A 14,735-nucleotide genomic window follows, 5' to 3' on the forward strand; every position below is an offset into this window, starting at 1 on the left:
GCCTGCCGGCCCCCAGCCCGGGGAGGTGGGGGGTGCACAGGGGGCGGGGGGGGGGGCACCACGCCCTGCCCACACCCTGCCTGCACCCTGCCCACACCCTGCCTGCACCCACACACCCCGCGGGGGGGCCAAGGACGGGGCTATTTTTACCACATCTTGGAGCAGTGACACCGGTGCAGGGACAAGGAACACAAGGGACACAGGAACCACATGCCCCCCGGCCCCGGGCGGTGCCGCGGGGTGAGGGGGCCGGGCAGACCCCCACCATACGGCACAGAGACAGCAGGTGGTGCAAAATGACAAGGCTTTGATTTCGGCAGAAAAAAAGGCCTCGTTTTCAAAACAGTCAAAAAGAGGCAAAAAACACTCCACACCCCCCAGCCGAGGGGCCAGGGCCACTGCAGTGCCGGGGGCATTGGGTGCTGCACCCACGGGTGCCGCAGCCATTCACATCACCTTACAGCAGCGCTGCTTCTCGGCCGGCGCCTCCTCAGCCGGCGCCGTCAGCTTGAGGAGTGGGGGGTCTGCGGAGCCGGGGGCTGGGGGTGGGCCGGGCCCCCCCCCAGCTGGGTGCTCCTCGGGGCGCGGGCGCTGGAGCTTGGCGGCCGCCCGGTGCCGCTTGAGGTCGGCCAGGGTGTGGTGGGCTTTGTCCCGCGCCACATCCACCCCCGTGTCCACCGCAGTGCCGCCGCTGCCACGCTCTGACTTTTTGGAATAGAGGGCTGTGCCGTTGCGCTGTGGTGGCGGCTCAGGGGGCTCTGCTGGCGCCAATCCCGTGGGATCCTGCCGGGAAAGAGGGACACCATGTCACCGCCCCAGCAATGCTGCGCACGGGGAACCCTCGCCCAAAGTCCCAGCAACTCACGGCCAAGTGGCAGCGGAGCTCGGCGTCCGTCTGCCGGTCCTCATCCTCGCTGTCGCGGTGCTCGGTGCGCTGCCAGACAATGGCCTCCCGCTCATGCTCCTTACGGTACAGGTTGGTACGCTCCGAGACGCTCACCCGCCGCACCACCTTCCTAGGACAGAGATGTGGGGCGAGTTCAGTATGGCACACGGAGCCCCTGCACCCCCCTCCTCAGTGCCGGTGGTTACGGCTACGGCAGCAAGGGTCCCTCCGGCCTTACCCACGGCTGCCGGCGCTGGAGGTGCGGCGCTGGAGCAAGGATTTGTGTTTCTCATGGGATTTCATGACGGCATCGTGTTTGTGCTTCAGCTCTAGGAGCTTGGCCCGGACCTCCTCATCCCCACAAACATCTGCAGCAAGGATAGTGGCGTCACCTGGCGAAAGGGGACGAGCCACCGGCACTCCAAAAAACCTCAGCAGCGTCCCACAGGGATGGAAGATCCCCCCCCACCAAAACAACAACTCACCTAGGGGGGTCTCATCCAGCACCGACTTCCCGTTGAGGTCGGCACCGTGAGCCACCAGCAGCTCCGCCAGCTGCACCTGGGCAGACAAAGGGCACGGGGTGAGCAACAGCAAAACCCAGCAGAGGCTGCCCGCCCTGCCCGTGCCTACCTGCCCCCAGCAAGCAGCGGCATGGAGGGGCTCCCAGCCATCCTCGTCCCTGGTGCTGGTGCCAGCCCGGTGCTCCAGCAGCAGCTCAGCCGCCTCCACGTAACCGTTGGCCGCCGCGATGTGCAGCTGCCAGGGATGGGGACGCGGTTGGGGGTGGCTCAGCCATCACTGTCACACCCCTCCTGCTGTCACCCCTGCCTCTGCCCATCCTACCAACGTGGCGCCGCCGTGTCCCCGTGGCGCGTCCAGGTCAGCCCCTGCCTGTACCAGCTGCCGGATCTCCTGCACCATGCTGCGCTCGGTGGCAGCACGAGCCTCCTCAATCTTCTCCTGGGTGATACCTGCTGGCAGGAGGCAGGTGAGGGGGGGGACACCGGGCCCTGACCACCACCCTGTCATATTTCTGCCTTCACCTGGCAGCCGACACCGCTTCACCAGCACCATGCTGGCACGGTGAAGCTCACCCTGCTCTGCCATGGCTGTCTCAATGCAGTCAAGGGTCACTTCATCCTCACACAGGTCGTAGGGCATGTTCCCATCCGAGTTGACGGCGAGGAGGTCAGCACCACTGTTTTGGAGACAGGCACAGCAGTCAGGGACATCCCGCAGCTGCTGCAGTGCACAGCCCCAGTTCGGTGACACCCCCTGGCTGTGCCGTGGTACCGTTGGATGAGGAGCTGAACCAGGCGGAGGTGGCCACAGGTGGCGGCAGCATGGAGCGGCGTCCAGAGCTCGCTGTCACGGGCGTTGACATCAGCCCCAGCTTCCAGCAGCACTGTCACCACATCACCGTAGTCATCGATGCAGCACTGGGAGGGAGAAAGCGCCAGCAGCAGTTATGGGGTGCACCAGTATTGAGGAAACCTTCCCCAAAGCACCCCAAAATCTCCCGGAGATGGAGCCGGCATGGATTCAGGTACTGCAGAGGGATGGAGCTGGTGCTGGGACACCCGCACATCCCCAGCCGGCTGGAGGGAAGCAGCTCCCCAGTGGGGGCTTCACCAGGCCAGTGCACACCATGTCCAGATGCCAGCTGGGTTCTGTCACGCTGGCTGACATCAGAGGGGCATGATGCTTAACTCCAGGCACCCAAACAGCCAGTGAGCACTGGCATGGCACAGCTGTGCCCTCCCCAGTGTGGCACTGCTGGGATGGACACAGCACTGCCCTGCCCAAGCCCTGATGCCACCACCTTATCCAGCCCGCGGCGTGGCAAAGGCTTGGCACGTCCCCCAGCATGTCCCCCCGCACTCAGGTCTGGCCATGCAGCAGCCTGGCATCACCAGGTAGAGCTGGTCAACAGGATGGAAAGGATGGAGGGACAGAAGCCAGAAGCCAGAGCTGTTGTAACAGCACTGGCACGGCATACCTGGTGCAGCGCGGTGAGACCGTCCTCGTTGCAGAGGTCGGGGCTGATGCCATTCTGCAGGAACTGCCGGACTACAGAGAAAGAGGGTTTGAATGAGAGTCCTGCCAGCCCTCGGAGCATCCCGCCAGGGCTGAAACCGACACTTTGGGACTTTGGGCTCGCTGCATGCAAAGTCCCACCGCACCAGTGCCAAACTCTCTGGTACCTCCAGGTGCCCAGTAAAGCCATGGCCGGCAGCAGGTGGGATCTGGGGTCCCATGCACTGCAGCCGGATTTATGGACACTGGCTATGAGCTGCTACCTCATTTTCAAGAACATTTGGAGGCAAAATTGGGATTTATGTCCCACTTTTAACCCCAAAACCATTTACTTGGGAGTTTTTAGCGGTTCAAGCTTTCCCAGAGCCCCCACCGAAAGCAGTAACTCTGCCATTCCCACCACCGGCACCCACCTTCCTCAGCATCGTGCCGGGCCGCCGCCTCCAACAGCTGGACACTGGCGGGGAATGTCACCCTCTTCCCTTGGCTGTTGCTCTTCCTCCTCCTCCTCTTCCTCTCAGCTGCCACCTTCATCCCCTGTATCTCCTTCTCTGTCTGCGCCCATTTTTTCAGCTGCTGGGCCCGGCGTTTCTGAGCGTGTTTCAGCCGCTCCGGCGTGCTCAGCCGTGCCACCGCTGGCATCTCTGCCAGCAGCTCCAGGTGCTCAGCCATGGCAAGAAGCTTTGCCGGAGAACGGAGCGTATCCCACCGGGAACCGGGTATGGAGCTGCTAGCTCCCCCACCAGCATCACCCACAGTCCCTCAGAGCAGGGACGGGTTTGGCTTAGCCCTGTATCCCAGTGCCTTCCCCAAGCTTCACCGCCAGCTCCGGAGACAGGGATCGGCGTTTTGGAACCATCTCCCTTGTCCCAGTGCTCCCTGCCTCCTCTTATAGCACCCAATACCACAGGCAGGGGGGTGGGCCAGAGGGTGCCGTTAAGCCTTGAGGGGGGCGATCCCCCCCCAGCACCTCACGTTCACCAGTGGTTTGGAACAGAGCTGGCCAGCAACACCAGATCCAAAGGCACGGAAGAGCAAGGCAGGTGTCAAGGCCAGAGAAATCCTGCCAGTCCAATCCCAAATGCTTGTTTGCCACCTAATTATCCCAATGAGCTTTTGCCTTCCTGCCCCCTGGAAGCGTTTGCCGGTCATTCAGTGGCCGCCACCTCTCCAGTCTTGCCGAGGAGCTGATAACGCAGCTTGGAAAGCTGCCGACGGGCAGAGGTACAGGCAGTGCTGCCAGAATCGGGGCAGCTTCTCAGGTATCGCTGTGCTGGGGCTCCAGCCTCTCCCAGCTGTGGTGAGATGAGCTTCACTCAGTGGCTGGAATCCTATGGGAAAAAGGGAAAGAAATCGTTAAAGGATGGGGAGAGGCTCAGCACAGCCTGGCTTTGCCGGTAAGAGCTGCGCCATGCCCAACCCACCACTGGTTTTTGCCGTCTTCCTAATCCAGGATTAACCTACAATCCAAGTTGAAGTGAATTCCCCAGGGCCCCAGCCCAGGAGCCGCCTTCACCGAAGCCACCGCACCCCAACGAGTGCCGGCACAGCTATGCCAACAGCACACCGGTAACCTTGAGGGGTCACCCACCGCGCTGGCAGGCGCGGACCACGCCTCACCAGGAAGAAACACCAATCCTCCACCGGCCAAGGGGAGCCTGGCACGTCCTGGCCAGAGCAGCCTTGCCAGCACGCGCCGGTTTGGCACAGCCACGCTGGGAGAGCCGCAGCCAAGCACCTCGCGCCCACGCCAGCATGGCCCAGCGGGCAGGGCGCGTCCCACCAGCTGCAGGGATGGGCAGGGACAGGCAGGGACAGGCAGATTCCAGCACAGCCGGCGCCCTGCGGTCGGTCCCCAAACCGGGTTCCCCTGCGAGTCGCCACGACTTCACCGGGCAAAGTCCGGCAGGGAAAAAAAAATTCCTGCACCTTAATCCCAGCATAAATCCCTCAGGAACGCCGAGGCCAACGCCGGCAGCAAATCCTCTCCGAAGTCGGCCTGCAATGGAAGAGGGGATCGCACAGACAGCAGGACCACCGGAGCCTCCGCATCTGTCCGTCCATCCCTCCGTCTGGCCGTCCATCCATCCATTCACCCGTCCAATGGGACGCGGCTCCCCGGGACGCGCTGGCCGGAGCCCGGGGCCGCATCCCTGGCGCCACCCGGCCCCGAGCCGAGCCGGCGGGTTCCCCCGAAATGCCCCCCCCCCCGAAATGCCCCCCCAGGGATGCCCCGAACTGCGGAGCCCGCGCCTGCTGCCGCGCCCGCCGCAGGGCCGGTGGCGGCTCCGGTGGCGGGCCCCGTGACGGCCGGGCCCCCATTACCATTTCTAATGTCTCCGCCTGCCCAGGCAGCACCAGCCCCCCCCTCATCATTTATTAATCACCCCGCGCGTGGCCGCCGGCGAGGCCGCAGCGGCTGCCCGGGCGGGGGGACACCCTGACCCCCCCGGACGCGCGCGGGGAAGGAATGCCGGGGTCCTGCCCTGCCCGCCCCGTGACACCCCTCGGCACCCAATCGGGGCCACCGCCGGGCCTGGCATCGGCGCTGCCGCCACCCCCCCGCCAGGGCTCGGGAGAGTCGGGGACCCCGGGTCCGGCCCGCGCTCCGGCGGTGCCCCGCGGGACACCCGAGCCTGGGGGCTGCACCCCCCCGGCCGTACCTGACGGTGGCGGGGCCGCGGCCCTGCCCGCTCCGCCGCCGCTGCTCGGGGCGGGGCCGCCGCCGCCGCTCGCCATGGCAACGCGCCGCGCTTCCGGCGAGGGCGGAAAGGGCGGGGCTCCGGCCGGAAGAGCGGAGCGCTCGGCCACGCCCGGGAGGCGGGCGCCCCCTGGCGGGCCCCGGGATGGGGGTTGCGCGAGGCCACCGGGGGCGGAGAGGGGAGGGGCTGGGAGCTCCCTGTCCCCGTCCCCTGTCCCCCCTCCGGACGTGAGGGGAGGGTGCAGGGGGAGAGGGAGAAGTGGGGACTGGAAAGACGGGGCCGGGGGGGCACAGGACATGGGGTCGTGGGGACAGGAGGGACGGGAAAGGGATAGGGCACACAGGGATGGGGGACGGGGACATTGGGACAGGGGACATGGAAATATGGGGATAGGGGACAGGGAGACGGGGACATGGGACAGTGGGACTCGGGAACATGGTGTGGGGAAGGGGACACGGGACATTGGGGCATGGGGACAGGGCTGAGACGTGGGGCACAGGTAGGTACGGACAGGGCAGTAGCCCAGGGACGTGGCAGAGGGGCTCACACGGTGGGGGGGCGGGGACAGAGACACCGGTGGTGGCAACGGTCACCTCTGTCCACACATCTCCGAACTGGGCCTAGTGTCCCACACCATGTCCCACCCCTCCCTGTGTCCCCTGTCCTCTACAAAGTGTCCCTCCCGCCCCCTCACCCCCCGGTGTCCCCACCCCCCCAAGCGTCTCTGTCCCCCTAGGTGTCCCCATCTGTTCCTCCATCATGTCCCCCTGTCCTCCCCAGGTGTGTGTACCCCAAAGCATCCCCGTGCCCCCCCCCGCCCCCCCAGTGTCTCCATATCCACCCCCCAGTGTCCCCTCGGGGGGCACAAATACACCCCTTCACCCACGGGGGACCCTATGGGGACACCCACGTGCCCCACGCTGTCCCCTGTGTCCGAGGAGGGGTCGGGGAGCCCCCGGGCAGCACCCAGCACCCGCGGCTCAGCTCAGCACCTTTATTGCAGGGTCTCACCGCAGCACCACGAGGGGGGCACAGCCCCCCGGCACCCCCCGTACCCCCCAGCTGTGCCCAATTCGAGATGGGGGAGGGATCCCCAAACCTATTGCACTGATCCCGGGGCGCCCCCCGGCCCCTCAGCAGCCATAGGGGCTCACGGGGACACCCCCCCATGGCTCACCCAGCTCCAGGGGGAGCCAGAGGGGGTGGGGGGTGGCACGAGGAGCACAGACATAGCAGGGGACGGTGCAGAGGGGAATGAGGGGGGAGTGTTGGGGGTCCCAGCGGGCCGGGTCTCCTGGCGAGAGGGTGCCCCCCGCCCAGGGCATGGGGGGCGGCGGGGGGGGCGGCGGGGAGGGCGGGGGGAGGCGGGCAGGGCACTGCAGCAGGCGCTCGATGGAGAAGGGGGCGGTGGGTGGGGGGTGCTGGGGGGCGGCGGGGGGGCTGGAGGGGGGCTCAGGGGGGTAGGGGCAGCCCCGTAGGACGAAGGGGGCCAGGTCCCGCGCGAAGGCGGCCGCCCCCCCCCGCGCCACCGCCGTGTTCTGCAGCTTGAGAGCGTCGGGGGGGATGCGGCTCACGTCCACCGTCCAGTAGTTGCCCTTGGCCTTGGGCTTGGCTGGGTCCTTCAGCACCTGCGGGGGGGCGCAGGCACCGCTGGGACCCCCGCCTGCACACGCGCCCCGGGGCGCCACCCCCTACGCCCCCCGCAGCTGCACCCGGGAACGGCACCCCCCCGACGGAGCCCACCCCTCGGGCAGGCCCCCAGCCCGGCCCCTGCCGCCGTGGGACCTCCCCCCCGCCCCATCCCCAGGGAGACCCCTCCTCCCGGGGACCCCCACCCTGACGGGACCCCCCAGCCCTGCCGCTCCCCCCCCAGGGATCCCCCCAGCTGCCACATCCTCAGGGACCCCGCCCTAAGGGCCCCCCCCGTGCCTCATACCCCAGGTCTCCCCAGCCCAGCCCCTACCCCAGCTCAGAGACACCCCCTACCCCAAGGACCCCCACCCCAAGGGCCCCCTGCCGCCCCGGCCCACCTTGGCGAAGCAGGGGTTGGAGGAGAGGTTGTGGCGGATGGAGTCCTTCCAGCCCTGGTAGCCCCCCCCGAAGAAGGGGAAGAGGCTGCCGATCTCCTGGATGATCTGGGGGGGCCCGTCAGCCGAGGGGGTCGCACACCCACACCCAGGCTCCCAGCGCCGCCCAGTGCCCCCCAGCACTGCATGGCTGTCAGACTAGTACAGCCCGGTGCCACAGCACCACAGCCCTGTACTCCCAGTACAGCCCAGTATGGCCCAGCCCCGCACCCAGTGCAGCCCAGTCCCCCACACCCCAGTGCTCCAGTGCAGCCCCATCTCCCAGCACGGCACGCTGGCACCCCAGTGCTCCCAGTACATCCCAGTCCCCCAGCCTCGCAGTACACACCTCTCCCAGTACAGCCCAGTCTCCAGCCCTGCTCCTTTGAGCTCCCAGTGCAGCCCAGTCCCCTGGCACAGCTCCCCAGTGCTCCCTGTACAGCCCAGTCTCCAGCCCTGCAACCATGTGCTCCCAGTTCAGCCCAGCCCACTGGCATGGTTCCCTTGCACCCCAGTCCTCCTAGTAAAGCCCAGCCCCACAGCCCCACAGCCCAGTGCTCCCAGTCCAGCCCAGTCCCCAGCCTTGTAACCACGGGCTCCCAGTAGCCTAGTCCCCAGCCCTGCAACCATGTGCTCCCAGTTTAACCCAGTTCCCCGGCGTGGCTCCCCAGTGCTCCCAGTTTAGCCCGGTCCACCGGCGTGGCTCCCCAGTGCTCCCAGTTTAGCCCAGTCCCCCGGCGTGGCTCCCCAGGGCTCCCAGTGCAGCCCAGTCCCCCGGCACGGTTCCCCGGCCCCCCAGTGCTCCCAGTACACCGCAGCCCCGCTCCCCAGGCGTCCCAGTGCCTCCCAGCCCCCAACCCAGCCCCGGCTTCACACCCGTGTCCCTTCGCGGGGCAGCCCCCGGCACCCCCGGCCCAACACTCTCCCGGGACCCCCCCGCCTTCCCCGGCACAACACCCCCCAGGACCCCCCGGCACCCCCCGAGACTCCCCCGCCTTCCTCGACACCCCCGGCCCAACACCCCCCCGCGACCCTCCGCCTCGGCATCCCCACCTCGGAACCCCCTGGCCCCACCAACCTCCCCCCCCGGGGGGTGTTGGGCCGGGGGGCAGGGGAAGGCGGATGGGTCCCGGGGGGTCCCGGGGTCGGTACCTGGGCGAGCTTGAGGCGGCGGCCGGGGGCGGCGCGGATGACGAGGGCGATGAGTGCCAGGTAGGAGTAGGGGGGCTTGGGGTGCCGCCGGTACCGCTGCCGGCCCCGGGACCCCCGGGACCCCGGCCCCGCTGGCATCGGCTCCGCTCGGCTCGGTTCGGCCCGCCCCCGTCGCTCCCCGCGGGTCACCGACGCGGAGGCGCCGGGTCGGGTCGGGCTTTATCAGGGGCCGGCACCCCCCGGGGCGGGGGGATGGGCACTGGGGCACAACGGGGGGGGGCGGGGGCACCCCGACAGCGCGCCCTGCCCAGTGCCCCCAGTGTGCCCAGTGTGCCTAGTGCCATAAGTGCACCCAGGGGGCCCCACTGCAGCCGGCGTGCCCAGTGCCCCCAGTGTGCCCAGTGCAACAAGTGCACCCAGAGGCCCCATTGCAGCCGGTGCTCCCAGTGCCCTCAGTGTATTCAGCGCTCCAGCTGTGCCCAGGGTCTGGGACCACCGCACCCAGTGGCCCCAGTGCAGCCCGTGTGCCCAGGTGTGGGACCAGTGCCCCCAGTGGACCCATTGCGCCCAGCGCTCCCAGAGCCACCGGTGCCCCCAAGTCTGGGACCAGTACCCCCACTGCACCCAGTAACCCCCATTGTGCCCAGCGCTCCCAGAGCCACCAGTGTCCTCAGGTCTGGGAACAGCGCCGCCACCGCAACCAGCCCCCAGCTCCCTAGCCCCCACCATCCCAGTAGCACCCCACCCCCACCACTCTGCCCGGTGCCCCCACCCCCGCGTGCCGCCCGCCTTTTGTTGTGCAAAGGCCCCGGGGCCGCCAGCCCGGCTCCGCCACCCCCGGGGGGCACAGGGCGGGGGGGCAACGAGGGGAGAGGGCGAGGGGTCAGAGGGGCCAAGGGGCGCGGCACAGCGTCAGGGGGTGTCGCACGGTAGTTTGGGGAGTGTCGCCCTGCTCCCCCCCCCCCCCCCCCCCCGAGTGTGGGCTTTGTATCCCATGGGGCTGCCACGGGGCGGGGGCTGGGGAGGTCCCCATACTTGTGTCACCCCCCTCACGACAGACACTCCACGCGTCCATGCCACCACCTGCTTTTTACTGGGTCCCATCACGGCGGGTGGGGTGGCACGTCACGGACAGCGGGTCCGCTCGGGGCGGGGGGGGGGGCTGGGGTGACATGGGAGGGGGGTGACAGGGCCACAGCCAGGGGGACACAGGGAGGGCTGACTTGGGTATGGACGTGGGGGGGCCATACAGGGTGGGTGCATGGGTGCCAGGCCTGCTTTGGGTGCTGAGGTGTCCGAATGGGTGCGGGGGAGGGGGGGTTTGCTCCCCTGCCCCCGGGAGCCCCCTCAATCTCGGGGCGGGGGGTGCTAGCCATGCAACGTGGGGTGCACGATGTCCCCGGGGTGGCTCAGCCACACATCAAAGATGCTCTTGTTGGGGGGCATGGCCTGCGCCCCCCCCTCAGGCTCAGACCCCAGAGGAGGCCCAGGGGGCACCTGGGGACTAGGGGGCAGCACCCCCCAGCGCAGGGCGAGGAAGGGGGGACCGCTCGGGGGGGCCACGGCGTTGGGGGCCACGGCGGTGCTGTAGGACGTGGGCAGCTGCCCCCAGGCCAGGGGGGGAGCACGGCCCCCCCCCCCCAGGGTCAGAACTGGGGACACCACTGGAGGCCCCCAACTGCCCACACTGGGGGGGGGCAGCGAGGTGGAGGATGGGCGCCGACCCCCAAAAACCGGCCGCGGGGGGGTCCCGCGGGGCTGCCGGGGGGGTCCCCAACTTTCCCAAGTTGTGCCCCCCCCCCTGCGGGAAGTCCTGGAGCAGGGATGCGATGGAGAAGATGGAGCGGTGCTGGAGGGGTCCCGGGGGGCTGATGGGGCGCTGGGGGGCGGCGGGGGGGCTGGAGGGGGGCTCGGGGGGGTAGGGGCAGCCCCGTAGGACGAAGGGGGCCAGGTCCCGCGCGAAGGCGGCCGCCCCCCCCCGCGCCACCGCCGTGTTCTGCAGCTTGAGAGCGTCGGGGGGGATGCGGCTCACGTCCACCGTCCAGTAGTTGCCCTTGGCCTTGGGCTTGGCTGGGTCCTTCAGCACCTGCGGGGGGGCGCAGGCACCGCTGGGACCCCCGCCCGCACACGCGCCCCGGGGCGCCACCCCCTGCGCCCCCCGCAGCTGCACCCCGGGAACGGCACTCCCCCGACGGAGCCCACCCCCTCGGGCAGGCCCCCAGCCCGCGCCCGCCGCATCCCCAGGGAGACCCCCCCCTCCCGGGGACCCCCACCCTGACGGGACCCCCCAGCCCTGCCGCTCCCCCCCCAGGGATCCCCCCAGCTGCCACATGCTCAGGGACCCCGCCCTAAGGGCCCCCCGTGCCTCATACCCCAGGTCTCCCCAGCCCAGCCCCTACCCCAGCTCAGAGACACCCCCTACCCCAAGGACCCCCACCCCAAGGGCCCCCTGCCGCCCCGGCCCACCTTGGCGAAGCAGGGGTTGGAGGAGAGGTTGTGGCGGATGGAGTCCTTCCAGCCCTGGTAGCCCCCCCCGAAGAAGGGGAAGAGGCTGCCGATCTCCTGGATGATCTGGGGGGGCCCGTCAGCCGAGGGGGCCGCACCCCCACCCCCGTCAGCTACACTCACCCACTCAATCGCGCACCGGTCCTGCCCCCCCCTTCCCCGGTCAACCCCTGCCCTGTGGGACGCCCCAGACCCGCACCCATGGGATCCTTAGAGCGTGCACCCCGGGGACTCCCCCCTACTGACACTCCCGCCCTGGACCCCCACAGCCGGCAGGTGGAGTGAGGGCAACTGGCGCGACAGAGCCGATAGAGCGACAGAGGCGACAGACCCCCCGGCGCCGGCAATCCGGCCCCCCGCCGGGGCATCCGGCTCTAGGGCTGGCGGCGCCGGGGGGTGCCGAGGCCCGGGGCCTGGGGAGAGGGCGGGGGGGCCGGGGGCGTCGGGATCCCGTAGCTGCGGGGGGGGGTCTCGAGGGCTCCCGATGGTCCGGGGAAAAGTCCCGGGGCGTCCGGGGGGTGCCGGGGTCCGGGAGGGGGGGTGCCGTGGCGGGGGGTCGCGGGGGGTGTTGGGTCGGGGTTTGCCAGGGAAGGCGGGGGGGTACCGGGGGGTGTTGGGCCGGGGAAGGCGGGGGGGTCCTGGGGTGTCTCGGGGCCCCCGGGGTCGGTACCTGGGCAAGCTTGAGGCGGCGGCCGGGGGCGGCGCGGATGACGAGGGCGATGAGCGCCAGGTAGGAGTAGGGGGGCTTGGGGTGCCGCCGGTACCGCTGCCGGCCCCGGGACCCCCGCCCTGAGCCCGGCCCCGAGCGCGGCCGCACGGGCGGCACCGGCGGCATCACCGGGGGGGAACCGGGCGGAGGCGGCTGGGGCAGCTTTATGGGGGAGCGGGCGGGAGGGGCGGGAGGGGCGGGATGGGATGTGGTGGGATGGGATGGGATGTGATGGGGATGGGGATGAGATGGGGATGGGGATGGGGATGAGGTGGGGATGGGCTCGGGGTGGGGATGGGCTCGGGGTGGGGATGGGGATGAAGATGGAATGGGATGGGAATGGGAATGGGCTGGGGATGGGATGGAGTGGGATGAGGTGAGGTGGGGTGGGATGGGATGGGATGGCTGCAGAGGTGGCTGCCACACGCCACCAGGATCAGGTTCCCCCGTGTTGATGGTGGCAGCTCCAGCTGGTCCCAGGACTGAGCCACCCCTGGGAGGTGAATGGATGGCCAGGCCTGCGGCCACCACAGGGCCAGGAGCCAGGGGACAGTGGACGTCCTGGCCACGGCCGAGGCCCCCCCGCCACCGTGGGCCCCACACGCCTGCCCGCACCGGAGCGACTTCGCCCCCAGCGTGCACGGGGGTGTGCAAGCCCTGCATGTGCAACCCCAGAGCCGTGCCCGCACCCCCCCACACACATGCGCACCCTTCCCTGCGCACGCACCCTGCACACTCGCCTGGCACCCTGCACACATTTGCGCCTGCCTTGCACGCCCCCCGCGTGCCTTTTCACCCTGTGGCAGGGTGACACACGAACACATGTTTACGGGTGATGCATGTGCCTTCGCACAAGTCCTGCGCCCCACCCCCCCCCATGCATTTGCATGGTGCTGGGCATGCCTGTGTGCACGCCCCGTGCACCCTTGCACACCCATGCACACCCTTGCACAGTTGTGTGTGCTGCATGCGGGCCGTTGCACACCCTTGCGTACCCCGTGCACCCCTGTGCACACACACCCCACCCCCGCGCACCCCACGCACCCCTGTGCACGTGCCCCACACATGCTTGCACGCCCCCCACGTGCCTTTGCACGCCCTCGCACACCCCAGGCACCCTGCACAGTGCACGGCCCGTGCGTCCCCGCACCCCCCCCCCCGGCGCCCCCGGCACCCCTCCGCACACCCCCGCACACCTACACACACACACACACCCCCGTGGCCCCGGGCTCAGTGCTCTCCCCGTGGCCCCGCCCCAGCCCCCGCCTCTAACCCCGCCCCGCCTCTAACCCCGCCCCGAGCCGAGCCGAGCCGGCCATGGCCGCGGCGGGCGGGGCGGGCCGGGCGCTGCCCCAGGCCCTGCTCTGCGCTGTCTGCCTGCTCTGCGCCCGCCCCGCCCCCCAGGTCAGCGCCGCGGCCGGGACCCCCCGCTCTCCGCCCCCCCGACCCCCCGCCCCCCGTGCCCCCCCGTCCCCCAGGCCCCCCCGTCCCCCGCCCCGTGCCACCAGGCCTGCCACCCACCACAGCCCTGTCACCTGCTGTGCCACCGGGCCCCTTCCCCCCTCCCACCCCCATCACCCCTTGGCCACCAGTCCCCTGTCACCGGGATGGCCCCGTGTCACCGGGATGGGGCCCTGTCACCGGGATGGCCCCATGTCACCGGGATGGCCCCGTGTCACTGGGATGGTCCCTGTCATCCAGCCACTCCCATGTCACCAGGATGGGGCCCTGCCACCGGGATGGCCCCATGTCACCGGGATGGCCCTGTGTCACCAGGGTGGAGCCCTGTCACCGGGGTGGTCCCATGTCACCGGAACGGGGCCCTGTCATCCAGCCACCTCCCTGACACCGGGATGGCCCCATGTCACTGGGATGCTCCCTGGTCACTGGGATGGTCCCCTGTCACCACACTGCTCCTGTGTCCCTGGGCCAGCTGGGTGTCACCCTGTCCCTGCACCCTGGCAGGTGGCAGGGGGCCCGGCGGCTGGGTTTCTGCTGCAGGCACTGGCAGCAGCGAGCGACGCGCTGGAGCCCCTCTGGCCCGGGGGGGGCCCTGACCCCCTGCCCGGCACCTGGGTCTCAGCCATGCTGGGCCAACCGCTGGTGGCCTTCGGCCTGCACCGCCTCAGCGGCGACCGGGCCACTGCCAACCTGCTGCTGGGGGGGGCTGTGGCCCTGGCCCCCGCTGCTGCACAGCTCCCGGAGGAGGCTCGGCTGCTGGCCGCCCGCGCCGTCACTGTCCTCACCGCCGCCACCGTCCTTATCCTCGCTGCCCTCACTGCCAACGGCCCCGCGGCGCTGGGCAGCCTGCTCATGGCTGCTGCCCACCTGCTGCCACCCGGCACCAGCCACGGTGGGCACCCCTGGGTGCTGGCAGCCGGGAACCTGGCACTGCGGCGAGCCCTGCGTGCTGCCAGCCACCACCCACCGCAGTAAAGCCGCGTGGGGTGGCCATTGCCTTCACTGAGTGCCTCTGGGTCTCGTTTCATGGCGTCGCTCAGCGGGGACCCTGGTGCCACCATCACCAGCAGGCGCTGGGCCCTGTTGGGCCGATCCCCTGGGGCTGGGGGCCAGCATGGGGCCCCGAGGCAGCAGCAGTGTCCCCGGTGCCGTGGCTCAGAGCTGGCGCCAGCACCCATCGGGGCCGCAACAGGCATGGCATGCACGGCACCCAC

General features: G+C 69.9%; 4 protein-coding genes across 7 annotated transcripts; 1 reads left to right on the plus strand and 3 right to left on the minus strand.

The window, feature by feature from the left end:
* Positions 1–287: 287 nt before the first annotated feature.
* PPP1R16A (protein phosphatase 1 regulatory subunit 16A) lies at positions 288–6,052 on the minus strand. Of its 4 annotated transcripts, XM_080379254.1 has the most exons (12): positions 5,590–5,669; positions 4,856–4,925; positions 3,340–4,257; positions 2,889–2,959; positions 2,183–2,328; positions 1,984–2,087; positions 1,733–1,860; positions 1,520–1,645; positions 1,372–1,447; positions 1,125–1,278; positions 866–1,016; positions 288–783 (listed from the first exon to the last, which is right to left on the minus strand). In XM_080379254.1, the coding sequence occupies exons 3-12, from the start codon at positions 3,596–3,598 to the stop codon at positions 448–450; spliced, it is 1,551 nt and encodes a 516-aa protein (XP_080235380.1). In that variant the 5' UTR covers positions 3,599–4,257; positions 4,856–4,925; positions 5,590–5,669; the 3' UTR covers positions 288–447. The 4 variants fall into 4 exon arrangements, with proteins under 4 accessions (XP_080235380.1, XP_080235379.1, XP_080235382.1 ...); XM_080379253.1 differs by lacking the exon at positions 4,856–4,925 and having other exon boundaries at positions 5,590–6,052; XM_080379256.1 differs by lacking the exon at positions 4,856–4,925 and having other exon boundaries at positions 1,125–1,254; positions 5,590–6,045.
* Positions 6,053–6,761: 709 nt separating this feature from the next.
* LOC308060253 (forkhead box protein H1-like) lies at positions 6,762–9,723 on the minus strand (the record flags this gene model as incomplete). Its single annotated transcript, XM_080378720.1, has 3 exons — positions 8,847–9,723; positions 7,659–7,763; positions 6,762–7,256 (listed from the first exon to the last, which is right to left on the minus strand). The coding sequence occupies exons 1-3, from the start codon at positions 8,982–8,984 to the stop codon at positions 6,762–6,764; spliced, it is 738 nt and encodes a 245-aa protein (XP_080234846.1). The 5' UTR covers positions 8,985–9,723.
* A 389-nt stretch (positions 9,724–10,112) lies between these two features.
* LOC308060081 (forkhead box protein H1-like) lies at positions 10,113–12,275 on the minus strand. Its single transcript, XM_080378341.1, has 3 exons — positions 12,022–12,275; positions 11,313–11,417; positions 10,113–10,932 (listed from the first exon to the last, which is right to left on the minus strand). The coding sequence occupies exons 1-3, from the start codon at positions 12,184–12,186 to the stop codon at positions 10,351–10,353; spliced, it is 852 nt and encodes a 283-aa protein (XP_080234467.1). The 5' UTR covers positions 12,187–12,275; the 3' UTR covers positions 10,113–10,350.
* Positions 12,276–13,321: 1,046 nt separating this feature from the next.
* On the plus strand, positions 13,322–14,523 carry TMEM276 (transmembrane protein 276). The gene is made up of 2 exons (XM_080381822.1): positions 13,322–13,464; positions 14,026–14,523. Exons 1-2 carry the CDS (start codon positions 13,378–13,380, stop codon positions 14,494–14,496), a joined length of 558 nt encoding a protein of 185 aa, XP_080237948.1. The 5' UTR covers positions 13,322–13,377; the 3' UTR covers positions 14,497–14,523.
* The last annotated feature ends 212 nt before the right edge of the window (positions 14,524–14,735 follow it).

Source organism: Falco punctatus (genome assembly GCF_963210335.1).
Source record: "Falco punctatus genome assembly, chromosome: 3".
Taxonomy (NCBI): domain Eukaryota; kingdom Metazoa; phylum Chordata; class Aves; order Falconiformes; family Falconidae; genus Falco; species Falco punctatus.